This window comes from Aulonocara stuartgranti (assembly GCF_965226115.1).
Source record: "Aulonocara stuartgranti genome assembly, chromosome: 15".
Classification (NCBI taxonomy): Eukaryota; Metazoa; Chordata; class Actinopteri; order Cichliformes; family Cichlidae; genus Aulonocara; species Aulonocara stuartgranti.
In genome coordinates this window covers 34,654,749-34,669,784 of record NC_138951.1, presented here as the reverse complement: position 1 = coordinate 34,669,784, position 15,036 = coordinate 34,654,749, and the positions used below count along the sequence as shown (strand labels likewise).

The 15,036-nt window shown below is 41.7% G+C and overlaps 1 protein-coding gene across 2 annotated transcripts in view; it reads left to right on the top strand.

Annotated features, from left to right (window-relative positions):
- The window catches only part of large1 (LARGE xylosyl- and glucuronyltransferase 1), a 65,623-nt gene that overhangs the window by 26,754 nt on the left and 23,833 nt on the right, over positions 1–15,036 (top strand). For both annotated transcript variants that reach the window (XM_082504790.1, XM_082504789.1), the window contains exons 5-6: positions 8,447–8,570; positions 8,717–8,888. In XM_082504790.1, coding sequence (XP_082360916.1) covers positions 8,447–8,570; positions 8,717–8,888 — 296 coding nt within the window. The remainder of the gene's footprint in view (positions 1–8,446; positions 8,571–8,716; positions 8,889–15,036) is intronic.

Here is a 15,036-nt window from a genome sequence, read left to right as displayed (position 1 = left end):
GCTAAGCTAAGCTTAAGCCTTGGAATAAATATTGCACAATAGATATCAGTGGGTTTCCCAAGTGGGTGTGCTGCAGTCTTTCTGGTTGAAGTCTGCTTCTGACTGAATGCCTAATAGTGTCCATTTTTTTTAACCTTCCACACTTTGCTGTGAATCTTTGTTGTTAATGGCCTTAGGGTCAATGTTAGAGTCTTCTCCACTTCGGAGAACGTCTCCCTAGAAAGTGGACATGTCTGCTAAGTCACTTTCATTTTCGGGAGCATCAGCAGTCAAGTGTTTTTCACTCTACAGTGGTCTCTGGATTATCATGAAACAAGTTTTCTCTGATCACTGTGTCATCGACGCCTAAGCAGTCTTCAGTTAAACTTGGCTGCACTATCTCACTATCAGCTCTATCAAAGTATGATTTAGGAACCTCATATATTGTGGTGAATTGGGTGGTTTCTTTGGGAAGCCTCTCATGAAGCCAGATGGTATCCTCCTCTGTCTCAGAAGGCTCAGTCTCATCATACTATTTAGCTGATAACCGCGTTATTGGCTTGTGCTTGAATTTTGTCGTAACAGGCTTCTCCCCAGTTGGTGTGATGAAGCCACACGGGAGTAAGAGAACTTGATGAACAGTTCGCCAAGAAGCTTCTTTGTTCTCAGGTTTTATGGTGTAAATTGGGAGATCTCTATCTTGTTTTACCGCAACATAAACATCTGACTCCCACTCAGCAAGTTTATATTTCCCTCTCAGGCAGACAGCATGCACTAAAACAGACAATCTGGTTTGACAACCACACATTAATTCATAAGATGAGAATCCTGTTACATCATTCTTTGTACAATTGTACGGATGGACCGACAGTTTCGAATAGCTATGCCACTGTGATTTGCCTTTGTTTTCCAATGTGCCAAACATGTTCAGCAAAGTCCTATTAAAACAGTCCACAGTGTTTCCACTGGTAGGGTGGTAGGGTGTGGTATGTATTTTGTGAACACCCATGATTTTGCAAAGTTCTTTGATGATGTGTGATTCAAAGTCAGGCCCTTGGTTACTGTGCAAATGTTCAAGAATCCCATAGCGGACAATGAAATTACCCCACAGACAATTGGCTGTTTGAGCTTTCTGGTTTGGTGTTGGGATTGCAATGGCTTACTTAATAAACTGGTCTGTAAGTACAAAAATGTCCTTAATATTACTCAGGCTCTTTTGGTCCTTTGAACATGATAGGCTCAAAGGAGCAGCGCTTTCAGGAAGGAACTTTCTCAGAACACAGTGTTAACAGGTTTTAATCTTTTCTCTCAAAATCTTTCCCTCAACATCTGCTTGGCCAGTAAAATCTTGTTCTCACCGAGGTTGAGAGTATGTACAATGCGTAAGCCTCCCATATCATCATGGAGACTCTGGAGGACTGCATCTCGAAACTGTTCCGGAAGAACAGTGTGTCAGGTTACAGAATCAACAACTTGATGTGTCCGATACAGTATTTGATTGTGAAGCTCAAGAAGACTGAATTGTCTAATTAGCAAGGGGATATCAGGCAGTTGCTTTCTAAAGTTGGGTTAAACCTTGTTCCCAGTCTCAAGTTGAGCTATGGTTTCCCTCAAACATGGGTCAGCTTGTTGATTGGCTCTTAGCTGCTTTACTGGCATGTGGGGAATAACTAGTAAATCATCACACTGATCTTCATTTACAAACTCATCTGGTATAGCAGCTACAGACAAGGCTGAGTGTACTAGGGTGAACGCACACTCCACGTCTGTGTTTTCACTTGGATTACAGCCAAGGAGATGCTTCTCACAGATAGCTGGTACCACATCTGGGCCAACTTTGATTCCTTGACCAGACAGATCTGTTTCAGTGAACCACTGTTCACTGAATGTACGTTCCTGCTCTTTTTTGTGAAACCGTGTCATTGAGCAGTTTTCGATGTGGTCACATTGAAAGACCATCTGCATCAGAATTCAGCTTTCCAGCTCTGCACTGAAGCTAAAAGTTAAACATAGAAAGTGCTGCTAGCCAACGATAGCTCGCTGCATATACACTCAACAAAAATATAAACGCAACACCTTTGTTACTGCTCCCATTCCCCATGGGATGGACGTAGAGACCTAAAATTCATCCCAGATACACAATATAACCATCCCTCCCAAACAGTGGTCACAAATCAGTCCAAATGTGTGGTAGTGGGCACATCTGCTATATTGAGATAATCCATCCCACCTCACAGGTGTGCCACATCAGGATGCTGATCTGACATCATGAGTAGTGCACAGGTGTACCTCAGACTGCCCACAACAAAAGGCCACCCTGGAATGTGCAGTTTTGTCTCACAGCAAAATGCCACAGATGCCACAAGCAATGAGGGAGCGTGCAATTGGCATGCTGACAGCAGGAATGTCAACCAGATCTGTCGCCCGTGCATTGAATGTTCATTTCTCAACCATAAGCCGTCTCCACAGGCGTTTCAGAGAATATGGCAGCACATCCAACCGGCCTCACAACCGCAGACCTCGTGTAACCACACCAGCCCAGGACCTCCACATCCAGCAGGTTCACCTCCAAGATCGTCTGAGACCAGCCACCCAGACAGCTGCTGGAACAATTGGTTTGCACAACCAAACAATTTCTGCACAAACTGTCAGAAACCATCTCAGGGACGCTCAACTGCATGCCCGTCGTCCTCATCGGGGTCTTGACCTGACTCCAGCTCGTCGGCGTAACAGACTTGTGTGGGCAAATGCTCACATTCGATGGCGTCTGGCACGTTGGAGAGGTGTGCGCTTCACGGATGAATCATGGTTCACATTGTTCAGGGCAGATGGCAGCTGAGAATGTTCCAGTTCTTGCATGGCCAGCATACTCACCGGACATGTCACCCATTGAGCATGTTTGGGATGTGCTTGACCAGCGTATACGACAGCGTGTACCAGTTCCCACGAATATCCAACAACCTCGCACAGCCATTGAAGTGGAGTGGACCAACATTCCACAGGCCACAATTGACAATCTGATAGACTCCATGCGACGATGTGTTGCACTGCATGAGGCAAATGGTGGTCACACCAGATACTGACCGGTTCTGGGTCCCCAGACCCCCAATAGCGCAAAAAACTGCACATTCCAGGGTGGCCTTTTGTTGTGGGCAGTCTGAGGTACACCTGTGCACTACTCATGATGTCAGATCAGCATCCTGATGTGGCACACCTGTGAGGTGGGATGGATTATCTCAATATAGCAGATGTGCCCACTACCACACATTTGGACTGATTTGTGACCACTGTTTGGGAGGGATGGTTATATTGTGTATCTGGAATGAATTTTAGGTCTCTACGTCCATCCCATGGGGAATGGGAGCAGTAACAAAGGTGTTGCGTTTATATTTTTGTTGAGTGTATTAAAGGACTACTGTCACTGAACTGGCTACCATAAAGGTAATCACAAAGTTTTTTCGTAACTGCCCACTTTCGGGCTAAAAACTCTAATTTGTGGGCATGGTAATGAGACTCACGCTTACACAAAACCCTGCTAGCATATGCTGTGACTCTTATCTGACCCTCCTGCTCCTGATACAAGGCAGTACCAAGTCCCATAGTGATAGGATCGGTATTGATTTAATTTCAATTCAATTTTATTTATACAGCGCCAAATCACCAACAACAGTCACCTCAAGATCCTTTGTATTTTAAGGTAGACCCTACAATAATACATACAGAGAAAAACCCAACAATCATATGACCCCCTATGAGCAAGGACTTTGGCGACAGTGGGAAGGAAAAACTCCCTTTTAACAGGAAGAAACCCCCAGCAGAACTAGGGAGGGATGGCCAGCCAGATTTTAAGTCGAGGACAGAGAACCACTGGGACTCACTCAGCGTGGAGAAGGTCTCCTCCAAATTCGGGAGCGCGTAAGCATCTTTCACTGTCTGCAAATTGAGTTTCCTGTAATCAACACAGAGACACATGTTCCCATTCTTTTTCCTCACCACCACTATGGGCGAAGAGAATGGTGACGTGGACTCCCTGATTACACCTGGCTGTTCTTGCAAATGCTTTTGGACAGCTTTACTGTGCTTAAATGGAATCTCATCAGACAGCTTACGCAGTGTTTTACCTGATCTCCCAAAGTCAAGTCATCTAGAACCACTAATGCAAGTGTGAGAACTTCAACCTCAGCACCCAAAAAGTCCTTGGGGAATACAACATTAATCTCAATGTAGCCTAGATAATGCATAGATTAGCCATTGGCTTCTTTAACCTCCAAAAGCTCAAGGATTGCTCTGATCTCATGTTGTGGCATGTTCTGATTGTAAAAAGACTTGGGAACTGTGGTAACCTGGGAGCCTGTATCCATTATGCAGCTATCACAATTGCCCTCCATTTGAACCTGTGCTGTAGTTTTTACCCCTATCAAACCTTTGGGTAATTTGAAATGACCTCGCTCAGCATGCAATGTTAATATCACACACTTCTTAGCGGTCACTTTAGGCTTCTTATCAGTCATATGTGTTTGACCCGTTGCATTTCCCATCTGTCTCACAACAGGGAATGTCTTCAGTTTAATGAAGGTGTGTTCCTTTGCTGGCGTTCCCATAACTGCTGACAATTCTTAGTTCCTTCTTTTTTGCAGCTACCAAGGCATGAGTTGAATCTGACTCACACGTGGCCACAATGTGACCATCCTCTCCACAATGAAAACACTACCACAGTTTTGGCTTTAAAGTAGAGGTGCTGTGTAAGAGGGCCCTGGTTTGGTCTTTGCATGGTCAGGTTTTTTTAGTTTCATCTTTCTGTATCTGTTCTTTCTTAGAAGCTGTGATTTTCATTTGTTCCATGAGGGAAATCAATTGGCTTTTCAGGTCAGCTTTTTCAGATTTTTTTTTAACCTGCTGATGTCGCTTGATGCAGATTCAGCCTGTATTTCACTTGCTGAACATTCTGTCTATGGGAGACAACCTTCAGTTTTGTAGTACAGAGGTGCAGTTTTATTCAACTACTTTCTGTTTCTTGCCTATGTTCTGCAGTACGCAGCAGCCACAAAAGCTCAGCAAGTGATGGGGGTTCTTGATTCTTAAGTTCTAGCTGCAGAACAGCAAGCAAGTCATGGTCTCAACAGCCACTGTAAAACTGTTTCAGGAAGTGTTTGTTGACCTGTTGTGGCTGTATACCTCCCCTATATACAATGCGGTCAATGCCACCTGCAAGCGATGCAAGTAAGCCATAATAATCTTGCTACGTGTTCATGAACCTCACCAACAGTTCCTCCCCATCCTCAGCTGTGCCAAATGCAGAGTCTGCAGGTAGGTAGTTGGTGGCACGTTGGGTCCAAAATGTCTAACTACATCTGAAGCTGGAATAAGAAGGCTCTTGAGTTTTTATGAGTCTTCTCCAAGTCAGAAACAGAAGTGTCCATCATTAGATCAACATGACCGTTCTGCCTAATTGTGTTTTATATAAATGACTGGCTACATACTTGGTACGTCAAAGACAACTCATTGGGCTCCCCTTCACTAAAGAAGTGAAAACATGATGGATCCTCCTCCTGAGCAGACAGTTGCCTGAGCAGTCATCCTGTTGGATTGTTCTGACTGTGTAGGGAATCCTGGTGAATCAAAATGTGGAACAGCATCTAGGACACTGATCAACAGATCCACTCTGACCTTGTGACAAGCAGATTTAAACAAAATTACTTAATTTTGGTATTTCTTCCCTCTATTGTCACCTTGTAATTCATTATTGAATATGCTATTAATTCCCTGTGAAACAAGCTTAAAGATGTGTGCCATTTCATTCTTTATATTTACTGTTCTGCCGCTTAATTTCTGCCGCTAGATGTTTTAGCAAATGAATTTTTTGCTACCAGTGAATCTCTTGCCTAAATGATGGAGAGCCTTGTAGAAGAGCCTGTCTGTGTGACTGATGCTGTCACTCCTGAGAGATGGCCTTTTTATGCTGCACTCTGTCACATAGTGGAGGTTCTTATCATTGTCTTCTGTTCAGCAGCAACTGTATATGTCCTGTCTCAATAATACAACCTCAGCAGAAAAATAATGTCATCAGTTTCAAAATGAGCCTATTTTGTCTTTGCTATTTTCTGACACGTAAGCTAAGATAAATTGACTGGTTGTTATATAAAGTGTGACAAGCACTCAAAGCGCTTTGTACAACATGCCTCATTCACCCACTCATAGAAGCACTTTTGTTTTTTACTACACATAAGTGCTTTCTGTCACACTCTGATGAATGCATGACCTCTACTTCCTGAGCTACATCCACCCTGCATTACAATGGTGTATGCTAATATTAAGACAAATACAAAAAGTTGAGGTCAGCGTGCAGGAAATCTCTATGACCTAGCAGCTCAGGCTTCAGACTGCTCGAAGCACTCAGTTTCAGAGAGTTTTTCCTACTCTTGGCTCTGTTCGATGTCAGTGAGAGCGAATATATTTCTGTGTGGTCATCTCAGTCACACATCTGTGACTGTGAGCCACTCTTGTGTTTTTTAAGGCTAAAGTGGCCTGTTCCAGACAGATAACCTCAAGGGCTGCACCAGGGAAAAAGTAAATACTGTTGCCATAGTAACATGACGTTGTTACAGGTCTACAAAAAAAAGCTTTCTAAGCAAGAGGTTTGGCTGAACAATTTTTGAAAAATGAATGTGGACAATGTATGCCCATTCAACAGTTGTTACTTTTAACTATGACTACCATACCTTCCCTACATATCTATTTTCTAATTAGTTACCATTTCCAAAAGTGTTACAAGTAATGAGGTATGATCAAAAGATTCTGAGAACAGATCTATAAAATCAAAAGCCTTATCTGATATAAATATGGCCACTGTGACACTGAAGGTCAAGGAAGTTATAGAAGGCCAAAGGTGATGGCTGGTTGAGTCAGTGAGTGAGCATTGTCTTGGTGCAGGTTTGAGCCTGCACAAGATGGGACTCTTTTACGCACCACGGTTCTGATGTTTTGGCTAAATTTTCTCTGTCATTGTTGAATATCTTAAAAGAGCACGATGAGGGTCTTGATCTTACTTTGGAAACTGTAGTCTCTTGCACTGAAAACTGCTCTACCACACTTGAGCTCTCATCTTCAGTGAGGGTCTCTCACAGAAAAGTTGGGGCGGTTTAAAAGAGAAGTGGATGTAAATTTAAACTTCTAAAAATGTACAGTAGACTGGCACACCACACAGCAGAAGCAGTCAGTCGAGTATATTAAATAAACAGATATATTAGATATGTTGAAGCACAGTCGTATAGGATATTGTGAGGCTGACAGCCAATGGTCTGACTGTTTGGGCACTGAGAGGGGAAAAGGTGCCCCAGTTGCACACACACGCCATCTGTTGTAGTTTAGGATAATCCTTCACTCTGAGCAGATATGAGCACAGTGGATCTTAGTGTCTTTCACCAAATCCACAAGAAAACGCCGTTGCATCATGAGGATGAAATTGTCATGGGTCACTACAGCCTAATAGTTTTTATAATCAGATGTATGTGACACTTTATTTTTAGCACAATTCTAATCGTCCCATCAAAACCTTGTTGCTGTTTATCCAAAGGATGTGAAGGTCTTTTCAATGTGCACTGCTGTGTTGACAGCTTTTCTGATTTTCTGGGTTCTGATACATTCTGACAGCTCCCAGCCTTCAGTGCTTATTGAGCCAGTGCAGCTGACACATTGATACACAAAGTCAATCAGCATAAGACACCCCCGGGTGCTCACATCCTCAGCTTAGTGTCACTTTCCTGTGACCTGATTCGGAAGTCCTGAACACCTATTTTATACCCCCATCCCTCACACCTCTTCCCTGAGCTGAAATGAGATGTAAGATTATCATCTCTCCATCAGTGTGCCATGTCTGTCTCTTGCAGCCTTAGGGTTTAACACGTGCATTTATTAATGCTGAAGCTGAAACAACTGGACTTGTTTTCTTGTTTTGGAGTTCTCAAGCATATCACATAGTCTTATTGACCAGGAAAAGTACAGTTTATATTTATGTGCTAAACAAGAAAAGATTGGGTTCTAAGACAACAGGAAAGATGAGTGCATTTTGAAATGGATGTGAAAACAGTTTCCATTCCTGTACCTGTACGTCTTGTGCCTTATTAAACTCAGTCTCTCACAAACTTTGCTAAAATGGTTATTCTTCTAGCGGACAGCTCATGTAAATAAACGCAATGAAAAAATGTGGCTGCTCATTTAATATGCCATCTGTGTGTTAGACATCATGATGTGTGATGAACATTTTTCAGAGAATATGAGAAACACATATGTGGATCATGGGCACATTGGTGACGTTTTGCAGAATTTATTTCAAGTTTCTTGTAAAAATGGACAGTTTGTCCTTTCCAAACTCCCACTGTGCATGTACTGAATGTTTTGTGATATGATGCAGGAAGTAAAAGTAAAAGCCGTGAATTCATTGGAGCTTGGTATTTGTGTGTGTCTACAGGCGGAATCCCCTTCATTTCCATTTCATCACAGACTCCATTGCTCAGCAGATCCTGTCCTCCTTGTTTCATACATGGATGGTTCCTGCCGTCAGGGTGGACTTCTATGACGCAGATGAGCTGAAGGTGGGGAACACAGACTCCATCACCCTGCTTTACTGATTGGGCTGCTTAATGATCTCATGGCTACTGCTTTATTTAATGCGAAACATTATGAGCTATTTCTATTTAACAGTAAATGATCCCAACCCTTATTTCCTCTTGTGTTTCAGTCCGAAGTCTCATGGATTCCTAACAAACATTACTCTGGGATTTATGGGCTAATGAAACTGGTACTGACAAAGACCCTGCCATCAGATCTACAGAGAGTCATCGTTCTAGACACAGACATCACCTTTGCCACTGACATTGCTGAACTCTGGGCCGTCTTCCACAAGTTCAAAGGTAATGCAACTCCTTTTCTCTCAGATGGCCCCGCCCCTCCCTGTTTGGTGTTTCTCTGTATTATTGTAGAGTCTTTGAACTCTGAACTTAAAAATGCAAAGCTGAGATAATTTGGACATGCAGAGGAGTGAGAGTGGATATACTGAACAACAGATGGTTAACATGGACTGAAAGCATGAGGAAAAGAGAAAGACCTCAGAGGAGGTTAATGTATGCAGAGGCTGGAGGATACAGGGACATGGTGAGATGAAGACAGATGATCCAGTGTAGCAAGCTCAAAAGGAAGCAGCTAAAAGAAGGAGAAAAGAATAATGATAAAGAAAATAAAGTGCCACAAGGTGACTGCTTTTGGGATTTGGTAAGAATAAATAAAACTTAGTTGAACTAAACATACAACATTCCTCTGTTCCCACTTTTATGAAATGTAAAAAGCTTAGTTTTGTTATAGAAACTGTTGTCCAGACACGTTGCTATTATTGTTTCTACTGAAAATGTCAAGCGTCCTCATATCAGTGAGAGTAACAGAAAAACCTCTCTGTGTGATGCACTTCAATAGCATCGCAAACTAAAACCTCCAAAATGTTCTTATTCTTTAATCAACACTTCTCCAGTTCTACCTTCATAAAAGATGTGATATACTGGATTAGTTTCACTGACGTGCACCTATAATTTGTTCTGTGAAGTATGTGCACTGGCCTGTTCTGTTCTTCTTATTCTAAATGTGGGAATTCTTCTTTGTTTGGATACCTAACCTGCTTCAGTATATTGAGGATACTACAGAGCTCTACATGCTGAGCATGTTTGTCCAGTCTAATGTAACTGCTGGGAGAATGGGCCTTCTGGAGGCATGCAGCCGCGAGCTCTTCAACAAGCGACCCTCCTCCCAGCTTCCATTCATAAGCGAAAGCCAGGATCACGGGGCAATATTTCACCATCATATGATCACAGTTTGATTGCGTTAGTGTAATAACATCATGGCAGGAGATGCAATTTATATTTAATTTACACATTAAGTCTCTGGCAAGCAAATTGACGGGACACAGATCAGACCACAGAGACCCGTGTCTGAATTTCTGCCCCTGCCCTTCTACACAAGACGGGGCTACGGTGAAATTTTCCCTCTGAACGGTTCCTGATGCAAATCCAGAATGAGTGAACTTCTCACTTAAGACAGCCTGTGGAAAGAGAGAATCTGAGCATAACACAGAATGAGTGGCCCCGGAATCTGCAAGAAATTCCACTTCCTGACCACAAACTAACGAGGAGTGATTTATAAGGTGCACTATCTGAATGTACATATGTACCAGCCGGCAACGCAGAAACATTACAAGTTACAAGTAACGTGTTATTGTAATCTGATTACTTTTTTCAGGTAATGAGTAAAGTAAGGGATTACTATTAACCCCTTACTTCACTCATTACTTGAAAAAAGTAATTAGATGACTGTTACTTTCTCATAAGCACGCTGCGTTACTGCGTCACCAAACCATGATTTTGTAAAGCGTAAAAAAGTAACTACATTACTTTGAGTTTGATTCTGTAAAAAGGGACAGAAACATTAATAATGTGTACTTTATTGATCCCTGTGGGGAAATTACTTTCTGCATTTGATCCATTCACTCAGTGAAGCAGTGGGCAGCCACTAAGCAGGCGCAGGGGAGCAGCGTGTAGGGACGGTACCTTGCTCAGGGGTACCTCAGGGTAGCCGTTCAGTGGATTCAAACCCCCGACCTTCCGATCATGGGGCGACCACTCTACCTACTGAGCTATCCCTGCCCCCTTAGCGTCTGCTGTGAACTGTGCGTGGGAAGAAAATCTGAGCAAACACCGAGCACACTGCCACAGGAATGTGAAATTCACAGAGAAACCCCCAGATCCCCCCACTGACATGACTGCTACAGTACCGGGCAAACCTCCACCCGCCCCACTCCTGCTAAACAGGTGAAAATAGATTTAAGAGCAACCGGACTCAGTGCAGCTGAATCTTTGATTTTATTTAATCTTTGCTGTGTTTTACTTGCATCTATTTGAAAGAGTGAGTGTAAACACAAAAAATTATTTTATTTTATATTTTTGAAATATGCAGAAAACAGGTTTAAATGTTAAACAAATTTCTTCAAGTCAAAGACAGCTACATATAATTTTTGCTTAATGCAATGTGCATAAAATGTAAACATTAAAACTCGTAAAACAAATTTTAAAAAGAGACTTTTTTCATTTGATTAATTTTATATGATGGATTATGCAGAAAAAATAGAATTGGGTTGAAAGGTCTATTGTTTTATTACGTATTCAGGTTGTGTATCATATTTTTAACAAGTAACTGAGTACTAACGCAACTAATTACTTCTGAATATAAGTAATCAGTAAAGTAATGGGATTTCTTTCTTGGAGAAGTAATCAGTAATTAGTAACTAATTACTATCTTCTAGTAAGTTGACCAACACTGCTAATAAGTTCATTAAAAATAATATGTTGAAAAATGTTACAGGAACCTAAGCTATTTGAGTTAGTAGTGTGTGTGAATGGGTGGATGTCTGGCTGTGTATAGCGCTTTACTAGTCCTTAGGGACTAGTAAAGCGCTATACAATACAGGCCATTTACCATTTTAGTAGGAGTGTTTTTAAAAAATAAGTTTACATTAATTTATTTTAGTTTGAGTGTTTGGGTTTACAGCTAGATTACACCTCTTAGGGTGAGTAATTGGGCCAAAGAGCTGCGCCCTGTCTCTGTCACTACCACTCACACTCCTGCTTAGTTCAGTGTCAATAAAAGTGATTTGATTTGATTTGATTTGCTGTAGGAACATTCGGACAGTGCTGTTTTTGATGTATTTCATGATGCAGTCTAACACTGAATAACTGTTCCCTGTGTTTTTTTTTTTCACTTGGAACTCAACTAATTTCATACAAATATTGTGGCCATCCAGTTTGATTAACCTTTATAAACTATAGCTTTTTGTATTTGAGCTCTAATTATCCTGCTCAGGCAGATCTGCGTTCTTTGTTTCGTAGCCTTTGTAAAGGAGCACCCTGCTCTCTGCTGCCTGCTGCAATAAGCTCTCATTAATCTTCCTTATAGCCTTCATTAAACCTGCCACCACTGCACCCATGCTCTTCTCTCCAGGCTCCCACTGCCTCTTTCCTCAACCTTTATCTCTGCCCAGCTTCCTTCAGTAATCTCTCACCTTAAAGCCCGCATACTCCCCTCCTCCTCTCTTCTCTTAATCTCCCAGTTATATTTAATTCCACCCAATTGCTGTCTTTATACTTTTTGTTCAGTGACTCAAAAGCTTTAAATGTATGAGTGAATTCAATTCTTGCTTCTTTTTATTGCAGCGTGGTTCCATTTATGAGGCAGCAATTAAAGTTTTTGACACTTTGTTGTGAATTTAACATAAAAGCTGGTTTTATGATATGATTAGGTTTCTATTGGATCTGGATGTTATGATATTTGACCCTAAAGTGTCTGCTACTCAGTGGCGTGTCTAGAAAATTTTTGTTGGGGGGGGCCAGGTAGGGGCACAGATTTGGAGAAGGGTGGCAGATTTAATTGGCAGATAATGTTTAAAAAAAAATTCTACCAACCGTTAACCATAATTCAATAATCCTATAAACCTAATAACCAAATGCACTTTTAACTCTTATTAGAATGAGATTTTAACCACTACGGTGCAAAGTTTTTAGATACTGCGTTGATAAAGTACAAGAGATACAATCAGTGCTTTGTCAGTGTTTACTCAGCATTCAAGGACAGCAATATTTGCATAGTATTTTTACTGACATATAGTGCACATATGTTTTGGGCAAAAACATTTTTGAAAATTAAAATACGAACATTTGTAACAAACAATTGACAAATTAGCCAATGCCAATGCAAAACTTTATCTGCCTGTTAAAAAAAGAAGATAATCTTCTCACAAACTGGTGTTTGATTTTGAAACAGGAAAAAAGTGGGGAAACAAATGAAAAGACTAACATTTGAATAAAACCTGAAAGCAAGTAAATACTTTCTATGCTGCCTTATCGTAAACTTTGGTAATATTGATAAAGAACAACACTGGCTGATGATAAAATACAGTCAGCTGGCATGGTGACACTGCCAGTATTAACCTGCAGGGCTGGACTGGGACAAAAAAATTGGGCATTTTTACTACAGACCGACCCACCAGGTATTAAAGCCATAAAGCCTTTGAATGAAAACAAATGCTGTTGTGACAGTGATGTACAGTCTTGTTGGTATATGTATGATTTCTATACATTTTACGTCAGATAAAAACTTTGGTTGTAAGATTTAGATAATTATTTAATAAAAAACTAGGTATTTTAAATGAGAATAAGAAAGAAAAGTATTTCTTTGTGCCCACCTTTCCCTGTTAATGCCCTACCTGGCCCCCTGGCAAAACTTTGCTAGACCCGCCCCTGCACAGTTACCAGCTGTCAGCTACCTAAAAAAGGATCCTGGTGTTATTTGTCTCTCAGAAACAGTTGATAACTTCAACTCATTCATGTCACCTAAAAGGTAAACCTGTTTCTCCATCACCTGTTCAGCTCTGATGGTTCAGTAAGGACATCTCCTGGTTTCATCTTCATGTTTCCCTCTCACCACATATCTAAACAGACATCATGACCAGCAGCTTTACAGCTGTGGCTCCAGCAAACATCAGCTGATACTAGAAATTAATATTAAATACATTCTAACAACAGCTGATCAAGCTTAAACGTGCTGCTGTTGTTTAGCGCGACATCCGCTGGTTTCCTCTTTCTGGCGCAAAGTGGGCGATAAACAAGAGAGAAAAGCCGATCAGCTGATCATTGATCAGTTTCATGATTGAAGTAGCAACAGGAGAGGGAGGGGGAGAGAATGAGAGAAGAAGAGGCAGCTGTGCAGCGTAAAGACAGAATAAATCCAGCTTTGTGTCTTTTTTCCATTCTAGCTAAAGTCCGGGACAAACTGCGTCTCTTCTCAGCTCAATACGAAACGTGTAATATTTTCTCTGAATGAGGGACCATTCCATTTTTTTAAGGAGCCGTTGGCAACTCTACTAACTAACCTTATGAATAAAATAAAGTTCACTATCAGTAACATCATAGCACCCACCCAGCTGTATAAAAACTCCGTCAAACTGGCTAGAACGCAGTATGAGTTATTGCAACTGACAGTAAAAAGTCAGCAACATGAAAATAAACTCCACCTAAACTTGGTTTATATCTGACCCAGATAGACTGCAGGTCATAACTTCTTACCTGAAGTTCAGTTCACCTGACACTCGGACTGGTGGCTGCTTCGGGTCTCTCCTCCTGCCTCCCCTTCCCTCATCCACCTGTTGCCTCTGTGGAAGCCCCGTCATAGCCACCACCAAACAACGGAGTTATTTCTACACATCGACCTGCATCTGGCCAATCCACTACCTCTCATTGTTCATGCCATTACAAAAAAAATAAAAAATAAGTCACTGGGCATATGCCCGGTATGCCCGATGGCCAGTCCAGCTATGTTAACCTGCAACCAAATCTGCAGCTCCATACAGCAATGTTACGACTTAGATTATATCTTATAACTCATAACTCTTATGTTAGCTGCCCTCAGTAGCATACTGTCTGAAATATTCCACAGCTGCAATAATTCTTTAAGTGTTATTTTTTTCCTTGGTATTCTAATTTCACCGAAGTTTACTAAACTCAACAAACTTAATATTACTTACCGGGACATTTATTCTGTCCTCATTTTCTTTCACCGAAAAATTGTTTCCTGCAGTGCCATCTTTCGCGCTTGGCTCTCCTACCTTTGCTAACGTGATGCGCATAGCGCAGAAGCGATGCTGCATTCACTTACACTCGGATATCTGAGCGTCACCGTGAAAACATAATCGGACATTTGATATTTGATTGAATTTTATTGTTTGGCCTTTGGGGTGGCACCTGGGGTGGCCAGTCTGGTTTGGGGGGTGGCCTGTGCCCCCCCAGGCCACCCCGCTGGACACGCCATTGCTGCTACTGATGCGTCCAGCTTCCAGCTTGGTGACCTTTCTTGCAGAGAGACAATTGATAGGAGAGAACTCCACACAGAAAAATGGTAAATGGCCTGTATTTATATAGCGCTTTACTAGTCTCTAAGAACCCCAAAGCGCTTTACATATCCAGTCAT